This window comes from Pan troglodytes, chromosome 9 (assembly GCF_028858775.2).
Source record: "Pan troglodytes isolate AG18354 chromosome 9, NHGRI_mPanTro3-v2.0_pri, whole genome shotgun sequence".
Lineage (NCBI taxonomy): Eukaryota > Metazoa > Chordata > Mammalia > Primates > Hominidae > Pan > Pan troglodytes.
Window position 1 is genome coordinate 60,418,420 of NC_072407.2, and position 27,929 is coordinate 60,446,348.

At 39.8% G+C, this 27,929-nt stretch overlaps 1 protein-coding gene across 1 annotated transcript in view; it reads left to right on the forward strand.

Moving 5' to 3' along the window:
* OR9Q1 (olfactory receptor family 9 subfamily Q member 1) overlaps nt 1-27,112 on the forward strand; it is a 152,861-nt gene extending 125,749 nt beyond the window's left edge. Inside the window, exon 3 of the mRNA XM_003954237.5 lies at nt 24,934-27,112. Within this exon, the coding sequence (XP_003954286.4) occupies nt 24,948-25,880 (933 nt within the window). The 5' untranslated portion in view covers nt 24,934-24,947 and the 3' untranslated portion in view covers nt 25,881-27,112. The remainder of the gene's footprint in view (nt 1-24,933) is intronic.
* The last annotated feature ends 817 nt before the right edge of the window (nt 27,113-27,929 follow it).

The window sequence follows — 27,929 nt, forward strand, 5'->3', positions numbered from 1 at the left end:
TTTTGTTGCATCTTTATAACTATTATTGGAGAGGGTTAAATGCACAGCCCAAGAGAGATGGCTTTCCTTCATTTAGTACAGTGGGGTGACTATAGTTAATAGAAATTAATCATACATTTCAAAATAGCTAGAACAGAAGATCTGAAACATTCCCAACACACAGAAATGACAAATATTTGAGGTGATGACTATTGTAATTACACTGATTTGATCATTACACATTGTATGCATACACCAAAGTATCACATGTACCCCATTAATGTGTACAATTATTATATATCAATAGGAAAATTTAAAAAGAAAGTTTCCCAAGGTCACATAACATAGCCAGCAGCTGAGCTAGGATTGAATGTTGGCAGTTTGTCTTTAGAGGTGCATTCAGCCATTGTGAAGTTCACCTCCCACTACACTGGGCTTTTCCATCAGGGTGAGCTGTTAGGTGCTTGCTTTTCATTGCTTAGATGATAGTGATTTTAAGGTCCTGTATCAGCCAAGTTCTCTAAAGAAACAATGTAAAATATGTTTTTATCTATATACAACATTTATATTTCTACCTACCTTCCTGCCTACCTACCTACCTGTCTACCTATCTATCTAGATTTATTTTAGAGAATTTGGCTCATATGATTGTGGGGGCTGGCAGTCTGAAATTTGCAGAGCAGGTGGCAGGCTGAAGACTCAGGGAAGAGATGGTGTTGTAGTTCTCAGTCTTAAGTTATGTAGAGGAAGAATTCATTATTTTTTGTGAGACCTTTCTCTTTTCCCTTAAGTTCTTCAACTTACAGGATGAGGCAGACCCACATTATAAAGAGTACTCTGCTTTACTCAAAGTCAACTGATTTAAATGTTAATCATAGCAGAAAAAAATACCTTGACGGCAATACTTAGGCTGGTATTTGGTTCAATAACTGGGCACCGTAGCGCAGCCAAGTTCATACGGAAAATGAACCACACAGGTACCTTGGAGATCGTGTGGTTTAGTACTTACTTTTAAGGAAGTGCTCACTCTCAGAGTCATGCAAGTGCAGGGTCAGTGCCTGAGAGTGAGAATCTCCTTAAATTTTGTGCTTCCCTTGCCTCACCCTGGTCCTGGCCCTGCTTTCCATGAAAGATCCAAGATAGTGTCTTTAACTTGGGTCTTCTTCCAGTAGTACGAACTGGGAATCAGGCAGACCTGGATTTGATGCTGCCTCCATTATTCCTGTGAGATATTGAACAAGTGGCACAATCATTCTGAGCCTCAGTTTGCTTAACAGTGGAATAGGTATAATAACTTCACCTGCTTTCCGAGGATGTTGGGAGGTGACAGAATATCAGCTCAGACACAAGTGTGAAAAGTATGATTTGTTATGGCAAATTCTTTTTTTTTGATTAAAGCAGGATAATATTTTTTAGCATTTTTTATAATTTTGGCATATGAAATGGCCAAGTCTTGCTGTTCTTTTTCTTTTCCTTCTTCCTTTTTTTTTTTTTTTGAGATAGACTTGCTCTTTCGCCCTGGCTGGAGTGCAGTGGTGCAGTCTTGGCTCAGTGCAACCTCCACCTCCCAGGTTAAACAATTCTCCTGCCTCAGCCTCCCGAGTAGCTGGGATTCCAGGCACCCACCATTGTGCCTGGTTAATTTTTGTACTTTTAGTAGATATGGGGTTTTGCCATGTTGGCCAGACCGGTTTTGAACTGCTGACCTCAGGTGATCCACCCGCCTCGGCCTCCCAAAGTGCTAGGATTACAGGTGTGAGCCACTGTGACCAGCCAGTGTTGCCTATCTTTTGTGCATTTCTTGATGCTTCATCTTGATTTATAAAGCCTAGAAATTCAACAAAATAAAAAGCACAAGCCTGTCCCCAAGCCCTGTATAGAAGGAAGAAGACTGCCACTCATGAGCAGAACCATGAGACAGTGTGATCTGCTGCTACCTTGTGTGGGACAGTCCTTATGTCCATTCATTAAAACAGGGTAGAACGTAGCTTCAAAACTACTTTGTTAGTAGTTCAAATTAAAAGTCGATGTGTAGGTAATAAAATAGGAGTTCTGTAATTGTGTCTTTTCTCTAATTCAGAATGGTTTTCTTGGTTAGTGAGGTCTTAAAATATTAAGAAAAAATTACATCTTGTATGACTGTAATTGTATAGGTATTTTACTTTGGCCATATGGATTAAACATGTATTTTCTTTATGATAATAAACACATTATTTAGCAAATGGAACAACATTGTAATATCTCACAGATATATTGGAGACAAGATTCCCTGAGACTTCTTCTGTGTATTGATCTATACTCTCTCTTTCTGCTCTCTGTCTGTCTTTCTCTGTCACTTTGTATATCTATCCATATATTTGATAATTTTTGGCTCATTTCCTGGATAGTAGAGCCCTTTGCTAGACTTAGACTTTACATTTTGCCGTTTCAGTTGCAGAATAGTTTAATAAACTATTAGCACATGAGAACTAGGGAAAGGGTGTGGATGATGGAGAGCAGGAAAGTTTGAACTTTTTTATAAGATAATAAAGCATTTTTCTTAATAACCTGTGAGTCAACCTGATGCCTTGTAGCATATTGTTTCAGTTGGTCTTAGATCGAAGGCCAAAATCCTGAACCTGGCTTGTAAGGCTCTAAGTAATCCAGCCCCAACCAACTGCTAGGCTTGCCTGGTACCATACTCTCCTTAGCCCCGCCCTGGCTTAAAGGCTCCTTCCAGTCATTCAAATACCTGAGTATGGCTAATTCCATCCTGTCCAGGGTCTGCTCAGGCCACTTTGCACCCTCTACTCACTTTCCTACCAGGGTCGCTCCTACTGACATTCAGATCTCAGCTCACTTGCTCAGTAATCCTCCCAGGCCTTCCCTGAAGGGGTCTATGAACCTCTTATTATTTCTCGTAGCTTTATGTATCTCTCCTCTGTAGCACTTAACATAAATGTAATTTTACATTTTTCAGTGATTAATATTCAATAACTGTCTATTTCCCCAATCGGATTGTAAACGTCATGAGGGCAAGAGCTGTGTCTCTTTTGCTCATCATTAAATCCTTACCCTCTAGTAGTAAAAATAATACCTGAGAAAAAGGAAAGAAGGAAGAAAAGAAGGAAGGAAAAGACAGAGGAAGGAAGGAAGGAAGGAAGGAAGGATGGAAGGAAGGATTATGGAGTGGTTGAGGTAGCCTCTGCTTAATGCTACACATCAGGCTTGTAAGTTCTGTTTGATGACCTGTAAGCCAAGTGAGGATAGCCCATCCTGTTCAGAAAGAACTGTATATTGCTGTTTCAATGACTAGAAGCCTCTACCAGCAGGTCCTTTCCTAATGAGGCTTGAAATACAGATGGAATGTTTTTAAAGGACTCTGAGAACTTCATTTCCTGAAAACTGGAGAAGCAGACGTGAGCAGGGAGGTGCATTAGCTGATGCTTTTCTGAGCACTTCAGCTAAATGGCAGATGAGACTTTCTCCCACTCCTCAGGCTTCACTCCTTATTTGACACCTTCTCAGGTTCTCTTAGTCAGGGATTGTTGGCTATGGCAAATAGAAATCTATTCAAACTAGCTCAGCAGAGTGAGAGTTTTTTTGTAAAGCTAAAGTAGGCAATTTCAAGGATAAGGAAGCTGAACTGCTGTGAGGCCTCATGGGAACTAGACTCCAGGAGCTACTGGGAACCAAAGCTTCATTCTCATGTCTCTGGGGTATCAGGGTCCAACTCAGCTCTGCTTCACTCTGATTCTTTCCGTCCTTCTTTAAACTAACTTTCTCTGTTTCTATGGTGCCTCAACATGGCCACTAGCCCACAAACATACATAAGTAGTCAGTTCAAGTTCTCACCACCAGACTGACCATGGTACTTGTGTTTTTTGGTTAAAATTCTCCAGAGAATAAACTTGGGTCAACAGGCCAGCCACACTGTTGGGCAGATTGTCCACTGTACATTCAAATAAGGTCTGGGTCATGTGATATAAACATAGCCGCCTAGGTCTGCTTTTTTTTTTTTTTTAACATATTTTTCATAGGAAGAGTTTTAAAAGAAGTGGCTATTAGTCCTAATCATGTCTATTATACAGCAAGAGTCCAGGTCCTTGCTATATCACCTATCTTTGAAGAGACTACCAATCCTTACCATAAGTCTCTTGAATGCCTCTACTTTCAGCAGTGGATACATCATAGCCAAAGGAAAGAAATGGGAACTTTATGACCAAGGTGGTTCCATCTTCCAGGCCATAGTTCACTGAAACAGGGGAGGCCACCTGACTCAAGATGGGCTAGTTTGAGACCCTTCTGCAGGAATTTGGAATTGGAACTATGAAAGACTGGTGTTTCTAAGGGGCTGGACTTGTACTACATACAATTGGGAACTGTGATTAGCCACATTCTGTCATGTAGACTGGGTTGCAAAGGAATCAATTCTTCAGGCATAGAGAAATATGAGGCTAATGTGCAGAGAGAAGCAGAAATGAGATATGAGGAAGGAACACTCCCTAGGTTCCTGATAGCTCTTCACAAATAAATAGTGCTTTCTTAACTTGGCTGCATTTTTGCCAGTGGGTTATGTGAGATTCTTTCCAGTCCTTACAATAAGTCCCTTTTAAACATCTTACAGTCACTTGAGTTGGCTTCTGATACTTGCATCCAAATATCTTAACTTATATAAAAATTAGATGTATCAGGACTAATGTGTAAAATAAGACCTTCAGAAAAAAAAAAGTGTTGCCATCTGAGACAATGATGGGAACAGTGGGGACTTCCCCATCCTGAAACTGTCTCTTGGTATGTGCTGGCAAATAAATTAGTGAACTACCATCACCTGTTATTATCTGAGACTCAGATCACATACCTCCAGAAATGGAGATGTTAGGGGTCTTGGCTAAATATCGGGATATTAAGAGTATTGTTGCTTCTTGCAGGGTTTTGTGGAGAGCAACTAAATAGAAACAAATTCTTGTCTAGGACTTCCTCGTATGGGAAGATACAGAAGCCACCTAGCATCAGCTTACAGAATTACAGAAGTTAAAAAAAAACAGTCATTAGATTGATGGTAGCTTGGAGGGATTGAGAAAACTTTAACAGATCTCACTCTTCCTGCAGGCAGCCAACCATGAGTCAATTCATGAAGTCCAATTCAGGGACTTTGAATTTTATTCAAAAGGACATTGGCAGCACAGGGAAAGAATATTTTGGCTTTATGTGAAGAATTGACAAAAGAGAATTTGAAAGTATAACAGACAGACAAGTTTGAAAGTAATTGCCACAGTCTAAAACAATTTGATAGTCATCTGGTCTAGAATGATAGCTGTGAAGATGGAGGTCAGGTTCAAAATATTTTCTGGAGATAGATTTGAAAGGATTTACAGATGCATAGTGTAGCCCACTTAATTTTTAAAAGATACTCATACCAAATTACATTCCATCCAATGTTCTCTTCCTGCAATAAGATATTGATAGATGCCTCCGTCAAGAGATGGGGTCTATGATCTTTTCTTTTGAAACTGAGCAGATCTTAATAACTAGTTCAACCAGTAAAATGTTGCAGAAATGATGCTCTGTGACTGCTGAGGCTGGGCCATGAAAGGCAACATGGCTTCTGCCTGGCTCTCACTTTCACTTGGAATGTTTGCTTGTAGAACTCAGCCACCATTTTGTGAGGAAGCCTAGACTACATGAAGAGGCCATGTGTGGAGTGTTATGGTCAACAGCTCTGCTAGCCCCTCAGCTGTAGGCAGCACCAACTTTTAGACATGTGATTAAATGATCCTTCAGTTAATTCAACTTTCAATCCTTGGGTATTTCAGTTGAGGCCTTGACATGTCCTAACTGAAATCCTGGATCAGAGAACCCATGAGTGATAATAAATGATTTTAGCAATTTTAAGCCATTAAGATTTGAGATAATTTATTACGAAGTGATAGATAACTACAGATTGAATGTGGGCTATAGGAGGAAAAAGTAAGTCTAAGATGATTCCAATAATTTTGATCTGAATGAGTAGAATATTTGTTGTTGTTGTTGTTAGAGGTAGAGTCTTGCTCTGTCACTCAGGCTGGAGTACAGTGGCATGATCATAGCTCACTGTAACCTCAAACTCCTGGGCTCAAGCCATTCTCTTGTCTCAGCCTCCCAAATTGCTAGGACCATAGTCATGTGCCACCATGCCTGGCTAATTTCAAAAAAAGATTTCTTGTTTTTGGTAGAGATGAGGTCTTGCTACATTGTCCAGCCTGATATATATATTTTTAAAGTGAAAACACGAGTTCTTCTTTGAATATGTGAAGTTTGAGATAGCTTTCCCTAGCACTCTCTGCTTTATCCACACTGGCCTTCTTGGTATCACTGAAATGTAGCAAGTTCACGCCCACCATAGTCTAAAATAATGAAATCCTCAACAACCATTTTGTAATATATGACAGTGTCTTCATGGTCACAAGTAGACCGAACAAGAGATTTCACTTAACTTAATCAAGCCAACTAGAGTAATCTCCTGGGAACTTGGAAGTGAATGGAGAGAGTTAAGAGTTCTAATTGAATACCATTTATTTCTTTCTCTTGCCTGATTGCCCTGGCCAGAACTTCCAACACTATGTTGAATAGGGGACACAGGGCGGGGAACATCACACACTGGGGGCCTGTCTGGGGTCGGGGGCCGGGGGAGGGATAGCATTAGGAGGAATACCTACTGTAAATGACGAGTTGATGGTGCAGCAAACCAACATGGCACAGGTATACCTATGTAACAAACCTGCATGTTGTGCACATGTACCCTAGAACGTAAAGTATAAAAAAAAAGAAAAAGAAAAGAGTTATATATGTGACTGAACCAAAAACATTTAAACTTGGGAACTGTGGGCTTAAATGTTCTACAAGGCAGAGTAGGTAGAAGGCTCTGATCTTCAGTGACAGAAAGAGACAGAGAGAGAGAGAAGAATGAGGCAATGGCGTAATAGATGGACAGAAAATACTGCCTGAATTCTCACGGGATTTCCAGTGGGAAATCTTCAGCCCAGCTGTAATCGTGGCTTGGCTTCTGGATACACATATCCTTATAATAAATTTCCTTTTGTTTTTGTTTTGCTCAGGCTTATTCTGTTTTTTTTTTTTTTTTAGACAGAGCCTTACTCTGTCACCCAGGCTGGAGTGCAACGGCATTGTCTAGGCTCACTGCAACCTCTGCCTTCTGGGCTTAAGCGATTCTCCTGCATCAGCCTCCCAAGTAGCTAGGAGTACAGGTGCCTGGCTAATTTTTGTATTTTTAATAGAGATGGGGTTTCGCTCTGTTAGCCAGGCTGGTCTCAAACTCCCGGCCTCAGGTGATCCTCCCACCTCGGTCTCCCAAAGTGCTGGGATTACAGGCGTGAGCCACCGCAGCTGGCCCTCTGGTTGATTTTTGTTACTTGAAACTAGAGAGTCCAAACTGTTATATCCAATTAATCAGAACCTCCTTGTTTCTCCAGAAAGCAACACCAAGCTCAAGGCTCCTCAAAATAGCATTGCTCAGAGCTTTCCTCGCCTCCTTAAAGCATGTATAGAGCTCCACGTAGGTGCTAATTGGCAACTGGATACTGATCACACTGACTTGGTTAAGGTGGCTAAATAGCTTACTCATGCCATTCCTATGTGGAACCTTTTGATTTATATTTTAGAGAAACAAGAAAACAAAGGAGTTCTTGAAGAAGATTCCTAACAGTTACACTCACCTTCTTTGTAACTGTGTAACATGCTAACATACCATTATTGTCATTCATTACGAGTAACAAGAAGTCATTATAAGTAAAAATGTCCTAACTTCTCTGAGAAAATCACCTTTCATCTTTTGGAAATGTTACGTTTTGTTTGAATGTATTATCTGTAATCATACATGGAAGGAGACTCGCTCTAATAATGGGTTTTCACAGTGTTGAAACTCAGGCTTTCTAACTTGCAACAGTAGCAAGGTTGTGGTTAATGAATCCATGCTGCTAAAATTGTTTCAGAGCGAGGAATAGGAGGGAGCCTTGTATTGGTGAAGCTGTCTATGCCACGCTATGGTAGTTGGAAGAAAACCTTTCTGGGTCTTTGGAAAAGGTAGGGCACTAAGGGAAGGGTGATTTTATTTTCTGACGCTGTAAAGAGCAGGAAAGGCAGAGGAGTGAGAACAATGTTCACTACAGTACCAGCTGGTAATACTAAGAAGGTTATTTAATACCTTCTTTCTGAAAAAAATGTGACATAAGAAAAATGAAATAATAATTTATATATTTTGAGTGCTTCCTATATGCCAGGTGAGAGACTAATGACATCTCTGTAAAGTTGGTGGGTGTCAGGTGAGTGACCTTGGGTAAACTTCATCCCTCCTACCCCATGTCTTTGTTACTGTTTCAGCAGAATGGGGAGAATCACATATTCTCGGATCTTTGCAGAGCTCTTCTGAGGACAAAATGGAAGGGACGCTGTTCTGAAAGGTCAAAGGTATCCTGTAAATATAAGAGCTTAGCAAGTTTTCTTTCTTTGTCTCTTTCTCTAGTAAGAAAGACGGGGTGGAAAGAAAGTGAGAGAGAAGCTTTGTTTGGAATTTACAGAGGGGTGAAGCAGATAGGCAATAAATACAATAAGTACATCATATGTTATGTTAGAAGGTGACAATTCCTATGGTGAAAACGAAGCCAGGGTCAGAAGAATAGGGAATGTGCAATTTTAAGTATCTTGCTCAAATTTTAATTTTAAGGTTCAGCTCAAATGCCACTTCCTTGGAAATCATCTCCCCTGAATTTTATCCTGGTATGGGAATGATTGATTACATATATGGCTTACCTCTAACAGTAAAGTATAAAATTTTTGAAGGCAGGAAATATGTGTGTGTATCTGTGTGTGTATAAATTTCAGCCCTGGTCTCTAGACCACCTTTCTTAATCAAAACTGAGAAATGACTGAATGTGCAGATGGTCCCCACCTGTCCCCTTCCTGGCTCCACCTTTGTCAAAGGAGTTTCCTCCTGACATTGCTGTCTTCCTTTTTCTTGTCTGGACATTTTGAGACTCATAAAAAATGCATGTGCAGATGCTAAGAATAATTACCACAATTTCTCAGCTGCAGAGAGCTGGTAAAGGTCATGCCAACTTGCTGTCTGTGCCAGTTGCTTCTCTGGGCAGTGCACTTGTCCTAGTTATTTTTCCCTAAGGTTTTCTTTGTGTTAAAGATTAAAGGACAAACTTGATGAAGTGCCTGATTCCAGGGAGGGCAAACTAGAGGCTACAATGGGCTTTGCCTTTTCCTAGGTGGATCAGTTTCCATTCTACCTATTCTAGGTAAATAGCTGGGCGGGGGGCCGTTCTCCCAGGACACAGCTGGCGAGGGTGGCAGAGCCTGTGATTCATGACATTATTCTGACTGAGGAAACTGGACCTTGGAAGATAAATGATTCCTCATGGGACAAGTCAGAACTAGAATTCAGGCTCCCTTAACCATTCTTAGCGATGGCCCAACTGGGTGTACAGCTTTTAGAAATGGAGATTGAAGAGAAACCTTCTCTTTTCCTACATGAAAGGGGCTATTTGCATATAAATAATCCCAATATCAGCAGTAATCTCTCCTTGGAGACCCACACTGGCCATGGATTGGCTATGACAGCGTTGGGGCAAAACAAACTAGTAGAGTCTTACGCTGGAGCCGGAGCCTGCAGACAGAGGATATTCCCCCGCCTTGTCTCGGCTTGCAGGGGTTGGGGGGATGCGCATGTAGGGATTTATGGGAAGGGAAGGAGGAGGAGAAGAGAATGATAAAATTAAATCCTTCCAGGTTCCTGTCTTTAGGTGGCCAAATTATGATTATTTCATATTGCTTTGAGGAGTTAATAAGAAAAACGGATGATGATATGGAAGGCCAGAGTGATAAGAGACTTACCTGGGACAACATAGCTAGTCAAGGATGGTGGTGGGGATGGGGCAGGAGGTGGGAATGAAGAACCACGTGTCTGGTTGCCCATGCAGTGCTCTTTTTCTATATGCTCACCTTAAGATTACAATCAGTGAAAGAGCAGAGGTCATGAGCAGACAGAGAACAATGAACAAGGAGGTAAAGAGATTCTTCAGGGAAAGGTGAGATGGGTTTCAGGTGAGGAAACTGATCAGGTTCACCTGGTCCACACCCATCCCAATGCTGCCAAAGCAAACCTTCTTTACTTGTCATGTGCACAGTGACTGTTTCACATTGACCTTGCTGCCCAGATGCTTTCAGCAATACCAAACATTCTCTCGGTAGTCCAACACTAGAATTTTGCCATGGCTGTTCTTAATTAATGAGCAAAAAATTCCTGCATTGTCACTTGTCAAATTGAATTATAAAATAGTTCCTTGGTCACATGCTTGTTTTTTCTGCTAGACTCCGAACTCCTTACTGTCCTTTGAACACACCAGGCATGGTCTCGCCTCAGAGCCCTTGCATTTGCTGTTCCCTCTGCTAGCATGCTATCCCTCCAGATGTCTGTATAACTTGCTCTCTTCTCTCTTGATTCCTTCAAATCTTTGCTCACTTATTACCTTTTAATGAGGCTTTCTCTGATAACCCTATTGAAAATAGCAACCTCCCTAACTTCCTTTTCTGCTGTATTTTTCTGCATAGCACACCACTATCTGATATAATATATGTTTTCCTTTTGTGTTATTTTCTGTCACTCCACAAGAATGCAAGCTCATAGGAGCAGGGTTCTCCCCTGTGCCCTCATGCCTAAAGCAGTCCCTGGAAGATAATAAGTGCCCAGTGAATATTTGTGGACTAAATGACAAGTGAGTGAATGTACTCCTGCAGGTTAGACACATACATCATGGTTCCTGGCATCTAACACACGCTTAATGCCTACAGAGTGAAAGATAAATTGTGTTTCTTCCAGGAGTTCTATTTAAAACTGTCCCTGATCATTTAATATTACCTCCTGTGGCTTCATGACTCCTTGATCCCTTTTGTGAAGGGACTGTTTAGGCAACAGTCTCTCCCACATTCAGAGCCCTCTAATAAATTCTGTAGACATTTACTGAGCTGTTCTCTGATTCCCCAAATAGACTAAGTTGGCTAATTGTTTGCTCCTGCAGTACCCTCTCTGCTGTTTTCTGGAAGCGCACAAACCACTTATTGTTTCTTGTTTGATGTCTGTTTTCCCCAATGGGCCTTAAAGGTTTCAATAGGGCAGGATCCATGTGAAACTTGCTCCCTGCTGTTTCCCGCACTTCCAGTCCACTATCTGACACTCGTTGGACAGTAAATGAGTGTTTGTTGACTGAAGGGGCCAGGTATCGTTAGCAGTGCCAAGGAGGGATTAAAATATGTTCTTTGACCCCAGGCACTGGATTGAGTAACACTTTAAAGACATTTCCCGCTCCCAAGTACCTCAGTGAGCATATCTTTTGGGAAATTCCTTCATCTGAGTATTTGACATTTACAAAATTATGTACCTTCAAAAGTTATCAGATTGAACAAAGGAATTCTGCTGTTTATTCAGCACAGGAAAATGATAAACTGCTACCCAGGTTTCTCTATATTTACAAATTTCTTCTCCGATGTCTTTCAGCTTGCAGGAAAGAGGCAGAGACGGTGGGTCACCAAAAAGTCTCCTTGGACTAACCATATAACGATGATAATGATGATTGCTACTAACTTTTTTTATTGCAATAGATGGGATCTGGTTAAATACATTGAGTGCACAGCCTAGGATTCTCACATATTTTTGTTAGCATTTTATCAATTCCCATGACTTATATTTTTAGGTAGTCTCTTTCTTTTAAAGACTTAATTGGGGTTATTACAAAAATAACACATTTTTGTTACAATAAAATGAAAGGATACATGCAAAGTAAAAAAGGGAGAGTGGCTCCTTTCTTTTACCTCTGTTTCCCAATCTTCTCGCCCAGAAGTAACTCCTATTAGTTTCGTATGAAAGTTTTTATACTCATCAAACATTTATTTACTTTTTGTATTTCAACAAAAATTGTATCATATTTTATATCATCTTCTGCAACTTGCCATTCTACTTTACAATTACGGAGGTCATTGTAACTTGTTAATTACAAGTATCTCTTCTTATTAAAGGCTGCAGATTATTCACTTATTTCCCTAATTTTTTCCAATAACAAACAATGTTGCAATAGACATCTTTGAATGTGACTGGTTATGTACTCATGCTCAGCCTCCTGATGATAAATGGTTAGAGGTGGAATTGCTCATGGATTTGGGTTAATTTAGTCAAGGTGGAGCCCCATTTCCCACAATTTTATTTTTTGCATAGTTTGGTTCACTGTGGGCTGCGGGAAACATTTGGCATGAGATTCAAAAGGAGGAAAGAAATGAAGTCGGAACCATATTCTTTTCATGCTCTGAGGATCAGTGAAGGGGACCAGGAGTAGGGGGTGGGAGGACAGGGAGACTGCTTGATTTCACACATTGTTTGTATACATGTATGGCTTACAAGTACAATTTTGTTACATGCATAGATTGTATAGTGGTGAAGTCAGGGCTTTTAGGGTATCCATCACCTGAACAACATACATTGTAGCATTAAGTATTCTCATCATCTACCCGTCTCCCACTCCCTCACCCTTGCAGGTCTCCGTTGTCTGTCATTCCACATTCTATGTCCATGTGTACACATTGGCTTCCTTATTACCTTCCACTTATAAGTGAGAATATGCAGTATTTGCAGCAATGTGGATGACACTGGAGGCCATTATCTCAAGTGAAATTAATCAGACACATAATTAATTTTTTAATATAATATGCCAACTGTTAAAATATTATTTATTAGTTTCTTTACCCCTGAATTTGACACTTCATTTTCATACATTTCTATATTTACTCGAGTTTGTTTTTAGTACTTTTCTGTTACACAAATATATTTTAACTCTAAAGTATTATTTAACTCAATTTCTTTAATTTCTGAAACTTTGGGGTTTATTTTGGTATCTGACAGGGCAAAATATCTCATTATTCTTTTTCAAAAATTTCTTTACTTTTCTTATGTATCTTGGGTTCTAGATAAACTTTTAGATCAGCTTGTCATGTTTTATCAATATATCAGTCATCTATTGCCATATTAACTTACTGGCTTAAAACAATAAGTATTTATTATTGCTTAATTTTTAGTTGCGTCTATGGGTCAACTGACTATAAAGTGACTAGTGCTTCTGGTTTTAGCTGGGTAGGCTCATGCATCTACGGTCAATTGTGGATCAGGTTGGGGCTTGGCAAGGTTTTCTCATGTATTTGGGGGTTGCCTGGCTGCAGGTAGTCCTTGGCTGAAACAAGTGTGCTTTCCTCTATGTGGTGTCTCATCCTCCAACGGGCTAGCCCAAGCTGTTCCCATGGCAATGGCAAAGGTCCAAGAGTCAAAATAGAAGTAGAAGTGTGCAAGGTCTCTTGAAGCCTAGTTTCAGAAATGGCACACCATCCCTTCAGCTGCATTTTTTTGGATGAAACCATAAAACCAGCAAATATTCAAGGGTGGGGAAATAGACTCTATCTCTTGAAGGTTGGAGCTGCCATCATTCAAAAGGGAGGCTGTTGACTGAATTCATCAATACAATCAACACGGCAACCAAATAACATTGGCAAAAATCTCCTTGAGAGTTTTATTGGACTTGAATTAAAATAATAGATTTCATTCCAAAAACTGACACATGATAAACACTCATCTACCCACCATCCAGATTTGTCAAATCTTAACATTTTGCTTTATGTGTGATTTCAAAAATAACTCAGTAAAGATATTCTTGAAATCCTTTGTGTTCCAGTCTCTGATCCTAGTCCTTTGTCCTCCTGCAGAGCTAACCACTACCCTGAATTTGCTGTTAACATTCCTACACATGCTTTTATGTTTTCACTCCATATTTGTGTCTCCAGAATAACCAACAGTTTATTTGTATTTATTTAAAAACTTGACATCTGTGGTACCATACTGTTCTTATATTCAAATTGCCAGCAATTTGTTCAACATGACAGCTTTGAGATTTACCCATATTGATATATGTAGCTTCAGGTCATATTTAATTTTTTTGTTGATCTGGTATGGGTGAAGCATTCCTTCTCACAATTTAAAATCACCTCTACAAACTGTGTTTTTCTCATTAATCAATTCTAGTGGCATTTATTTGTTGTTGTTTTTTTTTTTTCCAATGCCTCTTTTTTTTCCCTTTGGACTGGCAATAGGTTTGTCTATTGTATTGCAAGAATCCACCTCCTGGTTTATCAAATCCAATAAAAAATTTGTCTTATATGTTATTACTGTCTACTAAAAATTTTTAAAATTTATCTTTAGCTTCTTGTGGTTGTGTGTATATTTTATTTGTTTTTTTGTAGTCCATATTGTCTAATACATGCATTTCCAGGCCTAGTTGTCCCCCTTAACTGTTGTTGCTAAAATTCACAGGTTTTAATAAGTACATATCAATGTCAATTATTTTTAAATAGTTTGCAATTTCAGGATGAGCCTCACATTATCTCAAGTGTAACTGAGCAGGCCATTTTAATATGTCAAAATGACTGATACTCTTTTTAGCCTTTATTAATTTCTGTGTGCCTTATATTGTGGTCACACAATGTGTCTTGTATGATTAACACAAACTTGACTGACAGTTGATTGGATATTAAATTCTAAATTCAAAATAATTTTCTCTGATTTTTAAAGACATTTTTCTTTCCTCTGGCTTCCAGTATTCAGTAGAGTGGATGCCAAATTTGATGGCAGTCTTGTTCTCATATAGGTCACTTGCTTTGTTGTTTTTTCCCCCTCTCTAGAAACATGTAATGGATTCTTTTAATCCTTGAGTCCAGAAGTATGTTTTGTTCAGTACTGGTATTAGAATCTTGGTGAGCTCTTTGGATCTGAAGGCTTAAGATTTGTTTTTAAGCTCAAAGAAATTTCCTCCTTTTTTCTTTTTAAATATTATCATCCTCTTTTTATATTCTCTTAGAACTTTTATTGAGCAGATATCTATCTTTTGTGCTTCTTAACTTTTTCATGGTTCTCTTTCCCCCTGGTGGCATTTTTTGCTTTAAACTCTGGGAAGTGTAGCAGGTTTATAATTTACAGTCTTAATACAGGTGTGCAACAAAAATAACTTCTTAAAATTTCATTTTAACTGAATTCAATCTTTTCCACTGAAGGTAAAATGAACCTTTTCCAAACCAAAGCAACTCACTTTCAGTTTTGAACATAGTACATTCAGGATTTAAACTGTCAATTCAAAATTTTTTCTCATTATCCCCCTTCTTCTTCTCCTTTTTGTTCCCCTCTTTTTCCAGGATGTGATCTAAATTCTCTGGGGCTTTACATATCACGCTGGCATCAGGACGGGACATTTAGTATAACTAATTTCCCTCTTCTCACTGTTCTCTGTAGAAAGAAAGCTGTTTTTTTTTCTTTTTTTTTTTCCTTTGGTTCTTATTGCCATTGCTCCTATCTGCTGCTGCCATCCATGATCAAGCCATGGATTCTCTTTTAAGAGACATACAGTCTGCATTCTCTTTTTATGGCCCTCAGACTCCTTTGGTTTTTGAACCCTCTCAGTGACTTTTAATATGGAGGTGTCAGGATTCTGTGAAATTATCTTTGTCCCTCTGCTTAGAAGTCTCCATCAACCATGTTGGTATGTTGCTTTGCTGCCATGGTGGATGCAGAGAATCTCTAGATGGCTTACCATAAATTATCCTAGGAAATGAGGCATAAATATCCCTTTTTTCAGATGCTTCTAAAAATGAGACGAGGACTTGTATCATTTACAGACCCCCTCACTCAGGTTTGGGGGGTACTGGGACATTGACTCCTTCTTAAGGATCCAGGCAACATCTACAATCTAACTGCGATATCCTCTGAACTCTTCTCCAGCCTACACATAACATTTTTTTTCAAGGAAGAAAACAACTCTTTATCATAGTGCAGATTTTATGCCCAATGGTATAAACTCTCTGCTTCCTTTCTTTCACGATTGCTATTAAGATTCATTTTCAGGAATTCCAAAGAAATCCTTGCATCCTTCTACATGGTGTCTCTTGCAATTAAAAGCTTTGCTGTCAAAATGATCATTTCTTTAATGCATTGTGATATGGTTTGACTGTGTCCCCACCCAAATCTCATCTTGAATTGTAGCTTCCATAATTCCCATGTGTTATAGGAGGGACCCAGTGGAGATAATGAGTCATGGGGGTGGTTCCCCCATACTGTTCTCTTGGTAATGCATAAGTCTCATGAGATCTGATGGTTTTATAAGGGGAAACTCCTTTTGCTTGGTTCTCATTCTCTCTCTTGTCTGCCACCATGTAAGATGTGCCTTTCACCTTCTGCCATAATTGTGAGGCCTCCCCAGCCACGTGGAACTGTGTGTCCATGAAACTTTTTTTCTTTATAAATTACCCGGTCTTGGGTATGTCTTTATCAGCAGCATGAAAATGGACTAATATACATTAAAAATCTATTTAGAAGTTCAATTAGTTCCTTTATTCCATGATGTATCAAGCCCACACTTAAAGAAAAGCATGTGACAAGTAATCACTGCTTTCTGAATTATGGAGGTCAAACAAGGGCTATAAGGAACATGGAATATTGAGGGGTGGTGGTTTTGGGACTCATTGATGGGAAACTAGCACTTAAAATCTCAGAATATTATTTGACTGAAATTGATCTTTGGAAATCCTAGATAGTAATAGATTTTCAGATGTGTCTATGATTATTTTGTGGGACTGTCAACCCTTGCTTTATGACACCATCACAACTCTCAAGATGTCTGGCAGAAGCTGGTGACTGCATATTGTAGAGGGTTTGACAAATGTAATCCAATGTATACACTTCACCTGCTCACTCTCCTTTTGTGCCTTCATCTATAGGTTTCACTCTCTGTGACCTCCATTGCTGCTGACCCTGAACTGGGTGATAGCTTCCTCCAGCAGCTGCTGATTTTTCACTTTGCTCTGTATATGATTCTGACCAGACTAGTTTTGATCCTGTTCTCTGACTTGTTCATCAGCAAGGCCATCTAAACACCTGCAAATCAGGTCTCTAGGCAAAGATTCCTCAACCTTTTTCTACCTTTGCCTCATGCAGAACTGCAGTTCGGTTGATTGTTGAGACTACAGCTTTGATCTATGTGTGCAGCAGTAGGCAAGTCCCTTATAGGGGAGAGGGCCGTGACCATGTTTTAGACTGTAGGGAACGCCAGGCTGATCATTCCAATTTTATAGCCTGAGGACAAAAAGGCAAAGGAGGCCCTGAGGAAAGGTCTTAATAAAGCCAAGTTGTTCTAATTACCTTCATAGCTCTGCAAAACACTCAACAACCTCCTCTGTTGTACTAACCATCTGGGCTCTCATTATCATTTGCAGGTGTTCATGCAAACTAGGCATGGAACCAGGCCCCCAGAGGTAGAGAATTTTCCAGCCAGAAGTTTTCCATAAAGTCCAGCTCTAGGGGAAGCAATGTAAGACAGAGGCTGAATATCAACAAAGAAATTCCATATTTTAATGGGGGAAAATATTGATAAATACTTGAAATTCCCTTATGTAATGACAGCGACAGGGAAGGCTAACATCCTTAGAACATTAACATTGAGCAAAATGGGATGAAAAGCTAATGAGGAGACAATTGCATAACAGATTTATGAGTACTGCCATCCAGACAAAGAAAGCTTTGTTGTCTCTGAGGATATTTCCTGTATTTCCTTATATGATTAAAAATGTTATATTTTGTTTGAATGATTTGTAATTTTGTCCTTGAGTGAGAAATTATATGTGAAATGCATGGCATATTCCCTGGCACTCAGTGGGCACAGGGATGTTGGCTATTCCTATGGTCATCACAATTATTATTAGTGTGTTCTACATTCATTAAAATCTAGACAGAAAGTTTTATAGCAATCTTAAAGTAACGGTTGTTATAAACTCTACGATGTCATTGAATGTGTGTAGATTCAGACCAGGAAGCAGAAGAATGATTAAATTTGGGAACTGTATGGGAAACACCATCCTGATTACTAACTATCAGGGTACATTAGTGAAGAGTGTTTTTATTTTCTCTCTTTATTTACTATTCTCCATGCCTTTTTGAGGTTGGTATTATTATTGCCAATTTGTAGATGAGGAAGTCAAAATACCAAGAGATTTTACATATTTCCCAAGATCCCTGGCTCCAGAAAATGATGGAGCCAGGACTCAAACGCAGGCAATCTGACCCAGAACTCATACTTGTAAGATTTTTTTAAAAAAAATGTTGCGGGTACATAGTAGGTGTATATATTTATGGGGTACATGAGATATTTTGATACAGCCATGCAATGCATAATAATCACGTCAGGGTAAATGGGGTATCCATCATCTCAGCCATTTATTCTTTGTGTTACAAACAAAGTATACTGTTTTAATTATTTTAAAATGTACAATTAAATTACTAGTGACTGTAGTCACCCTGTTGTGCTATCACATACTAGGTCTGTTCATTCTATTATTTTGTACCCATTAACTATCCCTACTTTCCCCATATGCCCCAATACTTTTATCCAAAAATTATAATGATTTCTGTCTAGTAAACTATAAGTGGTAAAAAAAATTACTGGTTGGAAGGGACAAATAAAAAAATAAAAGCTGTTTACATTTAGGATTAAAGTACTCTTGGGTATGAAAAAATCATAATGGTCATGGTATTTTCTTTTTTTATTTTATTTTATTATTATTATACTTTAAGTTCTAGGGTACATGTGCACAATGTGCAGGTTTGTTACATATGTATACATGTGCCATGTTGGTGTACTGCACCCATTAACTCGTCATTTAGCATTAGATATAGCTCCTAATGCTATCCCTCCCCCCTCCCCCCACCCCACAACAGTCCCCAGTGTGTGATGTTCCCCTTCCTGTGTCCATGTGTTCTCGTTGTTCAATTCCCACCTATGAGTGAGAACATGCAGTGTTTGGTTTTTTGTCCTTGTGATAGTTTGCTGAGAGTGATGATTTCCAGTTTCATCCATGTCCCTACAAAGGACATGAACTCATCATTTTTTATGGCTGCATAGTATTCCATGGTGTATATGTGCCACATTTTCTTAATCCAGTCTATCGTTGTTGGACATTTGGGTTGGTTCCAAGTCTTTGCTATTGTGAATAGTGTCATGGTATTTTCTAAGAGCCACAGGGAACTCTGGCCTGAGAGCTTCGTCCTGGCCCCCTGAACCCCACCCCCTCAGCCAAAGGAGCAGATTCCTAACAAGTCATATTTTCTATCCCAGGGTGGGAGGGCATAGCAACATTTTACCAGGAGGGTTTCAGAATTGCTGTGGACCCACTGTTGCCATGTGCCTGCCGTTCTTCCTGTTTTCTAATGGGAGCATTTATTGTGGTTATTCTGCCTGTTCACCAATACATTTTGGGTATTTGTGGGCAGACATATGACTTGTCTTTGTAGTTCGTAATTCTGTAAACCAAGGGGAGCTGCACCTGGACCTGATGGAGATCATAAGATCCTAGACTTTGATCTTGATGTAATTTGTTGAAGTTTACAGGTCGGGATTTGGGGAGCTTAGGGTGATGAAGAGTATATTTTGTATGTGATTTGAGAGGGTAGAATAAGAGTATTTATGGACAATAGGAATATTGGATCATTGTTCATAAAATAAACTTCACTCCTCTCCAACTGTGAGTAGGATAAACTCCCCTGCTCAGGGATGTTGAGCTTGACTATGTGGCTTCCTTTGTCTGGTGGGGCATGAGTAGACCCGATGCAAGCAAAGACTTAAAATGTGCTTGTGTAATGGGGCTTTGTCTGCTTGTGATTCTGCCATTTTTAGAGGCATATGCCCTGCATAGCTTGCTGACCCAAATATGAAGAGAGACACATGAAACAGATTGTGAATCAAGCTGCAGCTTGGTCAAGTTAGCCGAGCCCAAGCCCAGCCTAAATAAGCTAAATCCTGTCTGGCCACAGACCTATGAGTGTGAGAATAAATGCTCATTGTTGTGTGCTACTACCTGGGGTGCTTATTACAACACAAGAGCTAACTAAGTACCCCATGGTCAAATACTTTTGAGAATTGTTGCATAATATACAGTTCATTTTGGAGATTTATAAAGGATATTATCATACTAAAATCTTCAAAAAATTTTCTAGTAAAGATAGTTGTTTAACTTCATTTAACCCAGCTTCTCAGACTTCTTTTAGCATTGAATCCCTATCTAGTATGTTAGAAGTTAAAAAAAAAATAAAGTTTACTGCTGTTTGACTTAATTTTTCTCTATTAGAGAAAATTTTTCCCTTTGTTGAGGAAAGTATCTTAAAGGATATCTTCATAATGAAATTTAAGGACTTTCAGTGCAAGGTCTAAATTGAAACTCTTTAGAGCTTAAAGATTTAAGGCCGGGCGCAGTGGCTCATGCTTGTAATCTCAGAAATTTGGGAGGCTGAGGCAGGCAGATTACTTGAGCCCAGGAGTTCAAGACCAGCCTGGCCAACACAGTGAAATCCCGACTCTACTAAAAATAAAAACATTAGCTGGGCATGGTGGTGCACCCCTGTAATCCCAGCTACTAGGGTGGCTGAGGCATGAGAATTGCTTGAACCTGGGAGGCAGAGGTTGCAGTGACCTGAAATCATGCGACTGCACTCCAGCCTGGGCGACAGAGTGAGACTCTGTCTCAAAAAAAAAAAAGGAGATTTAGATTATTACGCACAACAATATATAAAAATTTTTAGCCTCTCAGTGGATTGGGTAGGATAGGGATTTGGAAGATTTTGGAACTGGGAAAAGAGAAATACAAACAAAAGATTTTCTCAGTGGAGAAAGCAGTGGAGTCAGATGGTAGCGGACAGTCTCAAGGTCAGGAGCAGTGTCACTCACTGTCCCTGGAGTATCCCTTGGGCTCTCCTGCCCATATATGTGCTGACCCCCTTTCCTAAAGAGTTTCGCCCATCATTCTCCCACTCTCTCTTCTGTCCGAACTGACAAAGTCCACCTCCTCTGGGAAGCCCTCCCCAGTTTACCCTACCTGTAAGTAAACTTGCCCTAGTAACTTACCTGCTCCTTGATTGTTTACTACTATCCCCATAGTAGAGGGAATAGTATTCCCATAATACTACTATTCCCATAGTACTGTACCTACTCCTTGCTTAGGAGTTTAGTACTTGTTATCTTATAGAATGGATAAGAATCTCACCTATTAGGCTGCATGTTCCTCATAGGTAGGCATTGTGCGTTTTTTTTGTTTCATTTCACATCTCTTGCTCTCTTTTAGAACTCTTAGCACAGTGACGAGTCAATGTACCACATGGTTCCATTTTCTCTTGGTTATCATAATTGTCAAAGAGGGCAATTATTCTGTTTTTCCTTATCTTCCTTTTTTTTTTGAACTGAGACATGTCAAAATTCAATGACTCAACAAAATGCCTATGAATTTGTGGCTAAAACAATACTATTGTGTCAAAGATGTAGAGAGCTGGCAAAAGCTATGCCAATAAGACAAACTTGCCAATTTCTCCTCTGAGCAACATCCCAGGCTTTTGTTTTCTCCATGTGTTCATTTGCATTTAAAGAAAAAAAAAAGGGAAATATTTTAATGAGGCACTTGACTCCCAGAGAGGGCAAACAGAAGACATGATGTGTCTTGCTGAAGTTTCTGTGTAGGGTACCCAGTTGGCCCTCCTGGGTAATGTGGAGCAAAGTCCTGTGCTTCCAAAGCACTCTTCTTCCAGATATGGCCACAGTGGTGAAGGTGGCAATGGGCATAACTTCTGACATTGTTCTGATGGAAGAAATTAAAGTTAGATACATCTAACTCCTCAAAGGACCATGCAGAACTAGGATTCAGGCCTTTTAAACCCCACTCAGTGGGTGCATGGCAGGGCTTTGAGAACTGTGACTGGGAAGAAAGTCTTTTCTCCTCCTATGAGAGGGACTAGGTGCCTAGTGAGAAACCTACATGTGCAATAATTGCCTTTCCTTAGAGACCACTTTAGCCATTGATTGGAGACCTCAGAGCTTTTGTAGCAATTATTAGTGTCTTCTCCAAAGAGATTTGTGTTGGAGCTGGGAGCCCACAGGAAGAGGCTGTTCCCCAATCTCTGCTGTCCCTGCCTGGAATTGAACAAAAACCGGTGAAGAGTGCAACCTAATCAGATTTTGCAGATCTGGAAACACAAAGAATAAAACGGTGTCTTTGGCGGAAAAGAAGTGGCTAGAAGGATCTTGAGGATGGTAGGGTCCAGGGACTGACTTTCAGGCAGTGAAGTTATTATTGTCCCCATATTGATGCACACATTGTGTGTGCATGTGTGTGAGGAATGTAGGAGGGAAGAGGACACTGTGGCTCCAGGAGATTTGCTTAGCATTATAACTGAGCAAGTCTGGGAGGGCAACAAGAACCACCCAGACTTCCTGATGCTCAGCAGAATACTTTTGCCCCTACACCCTTAGGATTTCTCCAAGCAGTGGGTGAGAAATGACCTTTTAGACATTAAGGAAAAATAGTGGACAAAGAGAGAAGAGGACCTGCTAGGTAAAGATGTGGAATTCAGGTGAAGAAACTGACCTGGTTTTCTTGGTTCCTGCTCCATTCAGATCACCAGATCCAATTTCCTTTAATTATCATTTTTTTCCCAATAGGTCAGTCTGACACAAGCATAGCTGCCAAAGTCTTATGCTTTAAAGGTGATCCAATGTCCTTTCTATCCTGTTGCACTACAACTCTGCCAAAGAACTTACTGTTAGCTCAAAAGCCTCTATCAGTCTTCAGATATTAATAGACTGCAGAGCTGGTATTTATGTTTGTTTAATTAATGGTGGACACCTTCTGAGTAGAGGCTGTTGGAATAATCAGGTGATGCAGTAAAATCTTGTTATAAACTAAACAGAGATTCTGTGTACAGTTTTGTTTCTAATGGCCGTTCCACCACTTCTGAGCTGTGCAGCCTTGGGAATGATACTTAAGCCCTTTCTTTCTCAGTTTCTTTATCTGTAAAATGAGAATAAGAAAAGTTCCTACCTCATGTAGTGGTTGTGGGGATTAAATGAGTTAATATATAAATAATTTAGAATAGTGTTTATCTGTTTTTTATTATGAAGGACAATATCAGTTCTTATAAAAGCATTTTTGGTAAATGAAGAGGCTCTAATGAAGGTAACAGCTTTCTGCTAAGTAAGCACATTGTTAGGTTGAGGAAAAAAGTATAAACCCAAGAATGGCTTATGGGCTTCGTGACTGTTGATCAATTTTAGTGAGTTCTTAGACTTCGGGCATTTTCTGTTTTTAAACACTTTCACAAAAATAAAAGTAATTCATTGAACATGTGTATAGCACATTTCCCCTTGCAAGGTGCCTCATATATTATTTGGTAACTTTATTCCATGAGAAAATATTAAACCTTTACCATGTGCTGAGCTCCAGGAGCACGTGCTCTGACCAGGGAAGGCAGACAGGAGAGAACTTTCCTGTAGAAAGTGCGATCTGGGTTGAGGTTTGAAGGTAGGGTAAGAGTTGGCAAGGACTTGGAGGATGCGAAAGAGAAGGTGTTCTAGGCAGAAGGGGTTTGTCCTGTTGAAAGTGCAGAGATGTAGGAGAACCTGGGGGAGATTAGAGAAGCTGCCAATAATTCAATACATCTGGAGAGAAGTGTGAGAGGGTGAAGTGTGGCTGTGGGTATCAGGATTTAGAAGCAAGAAAGGAACATGAAGAAATAAGCAGAGGAGATCTCACAGAGGCATTTCCAACATGTGGAGGAGTCAAAATATTATCCCATCCTAGATTACAGTAATCTATTGCATATTTCAAAATACAGGCAAATAATTTGCGTATTTCGAACTTTAAAAAGACAAATATTTAAGGTGATGGACATCTAGTTACTCTGATTTGATCTTTACAAATTATATGGATGCGTTAAATTATCACAAGGACTCTCCAAAAATATCCTTTCCATGATGGGCACCGTGGCATGATTTTTAACAGGGGAATCAGATGTGATCAAATTAATGTCTTAGAATTATCACTCTGACCACAGTGAGGAGGAAGAATTTGGAAGAAGCAAATATATAGACAAGGAGAATAATTAGTTCCACGGATGTTGTTCTAATCCAGGTGACAGTTGGAGAGGATTTGATATCAGGGAGGAGTTGTGGTCACGGAGAAAAAGGGATAGAGTCCTGACACGGATATTACAATGGTAGGCAAGAGACCATGTGTCAACACTTGGTGGAGCAATAAGGAAGTTTCGGCTCAGAATGGCTATCTGGCTTGCAGAGCTCACACAGCTACTTAGCAATAGAGGTGCGAGAATGTGCACCCCTGTTCTGAGAATGTTTACCTGTATCTGTTTTGTCAACATGCTAAGATGACTCTATGCCACAGGACTTCGTTGATGGCAGAAGCTAAGATCAGTCATCTCTGAAGCCCTACATCACACCTGACATATTTTATATGTATATATTATATATATATTTATATATTATATATATTTATATATTATATATTTATATATAATATATATTTACATATAATATACATAATATATATTTTATATATTATATATATAGAGAGAGAGAGAGAAAGAAAGAGAGAGAGAGAGAGAGAGAGAGACAGGCTCTCACTCTGTTGCCCAGGCTGGAGTGCAGTGGTGCCATCTCGGCTCACTGCCAAGATGGGAGCTTTGACCTCCCAGGCTCAAATGATTCTTGTGCCTCTCTCCCGAGTAGCTGGGATTACAGGTGCTCACCACCATGCATGGCTAATTTTTTTTGCATTTTTAATAGAGATGGGGTTTCACCATGTTGGCCAGGCTGGTCTCGAACTCCTGGGCTCAAGTGATCCCACTGCCTCGCCTCCAAAGTGCTGATATTACAGGTGTGAGCCACAGCACCTGGCACACCTGGCATATTTTGTCCACAGTACATTTTCAATAAATGTGAACTAGAAATACAGGTAAATCCTATTTGCACCTTCCTAACTTGCTTCCCATTCTACATGTCTCAGGGACCACTGGTGTCATGGCAGAGATGAACCTCACCTTGGTGACTGAGTTCCTCCTTATTGCATTCACTGAATATCCTGAATGGGCACTCCCTCTCTTCCTCTTGTTTTTATTTATGTATCTCATCACCTTATTGGGGAACTTAGAGATGATTATTCTGATCCGCATGGATCACCAGCTCCACGCTCCAATGTATTTCCTTCTGAGTCACCTCGCTTTCATGGACATCTGCTACTCATCTATCACTGTCCCCCAGATGCTGGCAGTGCTGCTGGAGCATGGGGCAGCTTTATTCTACACACGCTGTGCTGCTCAGTTCTTTCTGTTCAACTTCTTTGGTTCCATCGACTGCTACCTCTTGGCCCTCATGGCCTATGACCGCTACCTGGCTATGTGCCAGCCCCTGCTTTATGTCACCATCCTGACACAGCAGGCCCGCTTGAGTCTTGTGGCTGGGGCTTACGTTGCTGGTCTCATCAGTGCCTTGGTGAGGACAGTCTCAGCTTTCACTCTCTCCTTCTGTGGAACCAATGAGATTGACTTTATTTTCTGTGACCTCCCTCCTCTGTTAAAGTTGACCTGTGGGGAGAGCTACACTCAGGAACTGCTGATTATTGTGTTTGCCATTTTTGTCATCCCTGCTTCCATGGTGATGATCTTGGTGTCCTACCTGTTTATCATCGTGGCCATCATGGGGATCCCTGCTGGAAGCCGGGCCAAGACCTTCTCCACCTGCACCTCCCACCTCACTGCTGTGTCACTCTTCTTTGGTACCCTCATCTTCATGTACTTGAGAGGTAACTCAGATCAGTCTTCGGAAAAGAATCGGGTAGTGTCTGTGCTTTACACAGAGGTCATCCCCATGTTGAATCCCCTCATCTACAGCCTGAGGAACAGGGAAGTGAAGGAGGCCCTGAGAAAAATTCTCAATAGAGCCAAGTTGTCCTAACCATCTCCAAACTTGGAAAATCCTGAGAACCACCTACTCTGTAGTGTCAGAATTCTGGACGCTCATTATTTATAGCATGCTCAATGTTTAAATGAATATATTATGGTACTAGGTATAAAAAAGAACCAGAACTTTTAGCTCCAGGGAGAGGAAGGAAGACAAGGAAAAGTCAACCTGAAAAGAGATTGGAGTGGGAGTTTTGATTCCCAGGACAAGTGACAAAAGGATTTGAAATTAAAGCCTGTACAATCCAAATATGGCACACTTCACCTGTCTGTGATTATAAGAGTAATTTTTTTTGCAAAATTTTTAATGAAAGATTTTCATCATATAGAAATGTTAAAAATAATATGTAGGAAGTTTCCTATACTCAGTACTGAGATTGTGTAATTGCTAATATTTGCTGTCTTTACTTGGTTACATAGATGTAATCTATCCGTGAGTTTATTCATCAATCAATTCACTCATCAAACCACCTTTTTTTGATTCATTTCAAGGTGAGTTCCGGACATCAGCATTAGTACCCTTTACTTCTATGCACTTCAGAATTATATCATCAATTAGGATTCAATATTTAGATTACATTTATTTTTAATGATCAAACTATGGTCGTTTGATGATCCAATTAGCAAAGCTGACCCTACTCAAGGTATGCCTTAATATTCTGGTAGTAGTTCTCAAGAAGGCCTCACACAAACTTTTAACAATGCCTACAATAACATGTCTGTCAATTGCTATCACCTCTGGATATATGCCCTGTTCTTTGTCTTCCTACCTATTACAGTTCTCTCTCGTCATATGGCATGACTAAAAATCCACTTAGCAAAGTTATACCATTCCCACTGCCCATAATGGCATCTTCAGTGTCTGTATCATAGACATTGACTCTCTGTGTTCTGAAAGCTTTTTCCTTCAGGGAGGCAGAACATTGCTGCATTCCACATGGCGATAGGCAGGAGGGTGGTCCTCGCCTATCCTGGGTCCCTGCGCTCTGCAGCAGCTCAGCCTGCATCCAAAGCCTCACAAAATCTGTCTGTTCTTAATCTTTACTTCTCTAATCACAGGGGACTTGTCTCAATCAAACCCAAGGCACTGGAAGAGAACAGGCCCCATCTATTAATTTTTTTTCATTTAAACAAATTTTTATACCTGGAACTCAAACTTCTTTTCCTGTCTCCTGGATTACTAAAAAAAAAAAAAAAATCCAAAACCAAAACAACAACAACAAAAAATATCCAGGGTACCCTGTATGTGATTGATATAAACAATTGTGGAAGGGGAAAGGTGGGGAGAGGGTGACAGTATCTTACAAACCTAGGATGATTTTAAACTCAGCCAGACAAAAATGCTGTGTGAAACACGGAATTCCAGTTACAGGACTTTAAATGGGAAGAAGATATGTGAAAGGTGGGAGACTCAGCATGCAGGTAGCCAAAGGATATTCAATGGAAGGTGGCTTATAGTAAAATAAAACACATCTGAATCTTTAAAGACATTATATTTATTCTAGAAGACAGAATATTTTAAAGTACATATTGTAATTTTCACAAGAAATATTTTATCCCTTTAATAGTGTTTTGTCTGGTTGTGAAAACCCAGGCTTAAAATTTATAGCTTCACTAAGGGGGATGATTAATAAATAGTATATGTGTCAATTGTGTTACAGGTTGTGTAAAAAATGTTAAAGAAATGTTGGAAAGCTTGAATCAGTGATATGAAATTCCCTCTTGGTTGTGTCTGTGTGAATAAAAGCAGTATACTAAGGAATTATTTGCTGTCTTAGAATCTACCAGGAGTCAGGAAGTACACGACGAATGGAAAGGGGCTACTAAGAGAATAAGTTGCCGGGTAGAAGAAAAAAAATTAATGCCTCCTTCTGATTAAATTCTAAACAAGTATCTGCAGATTTATGTTCAAGAAGGAAGGGCTAAGTGAAAAGGCTGTAGGAACTAGTGGTCATGAAACCCCATGTTGTATATGGAACATCATCTACTTTTTAGTCTATAAATAGAGCTCAGGAAAAGTTAAAAAATGCTTTCCATTTAGGTA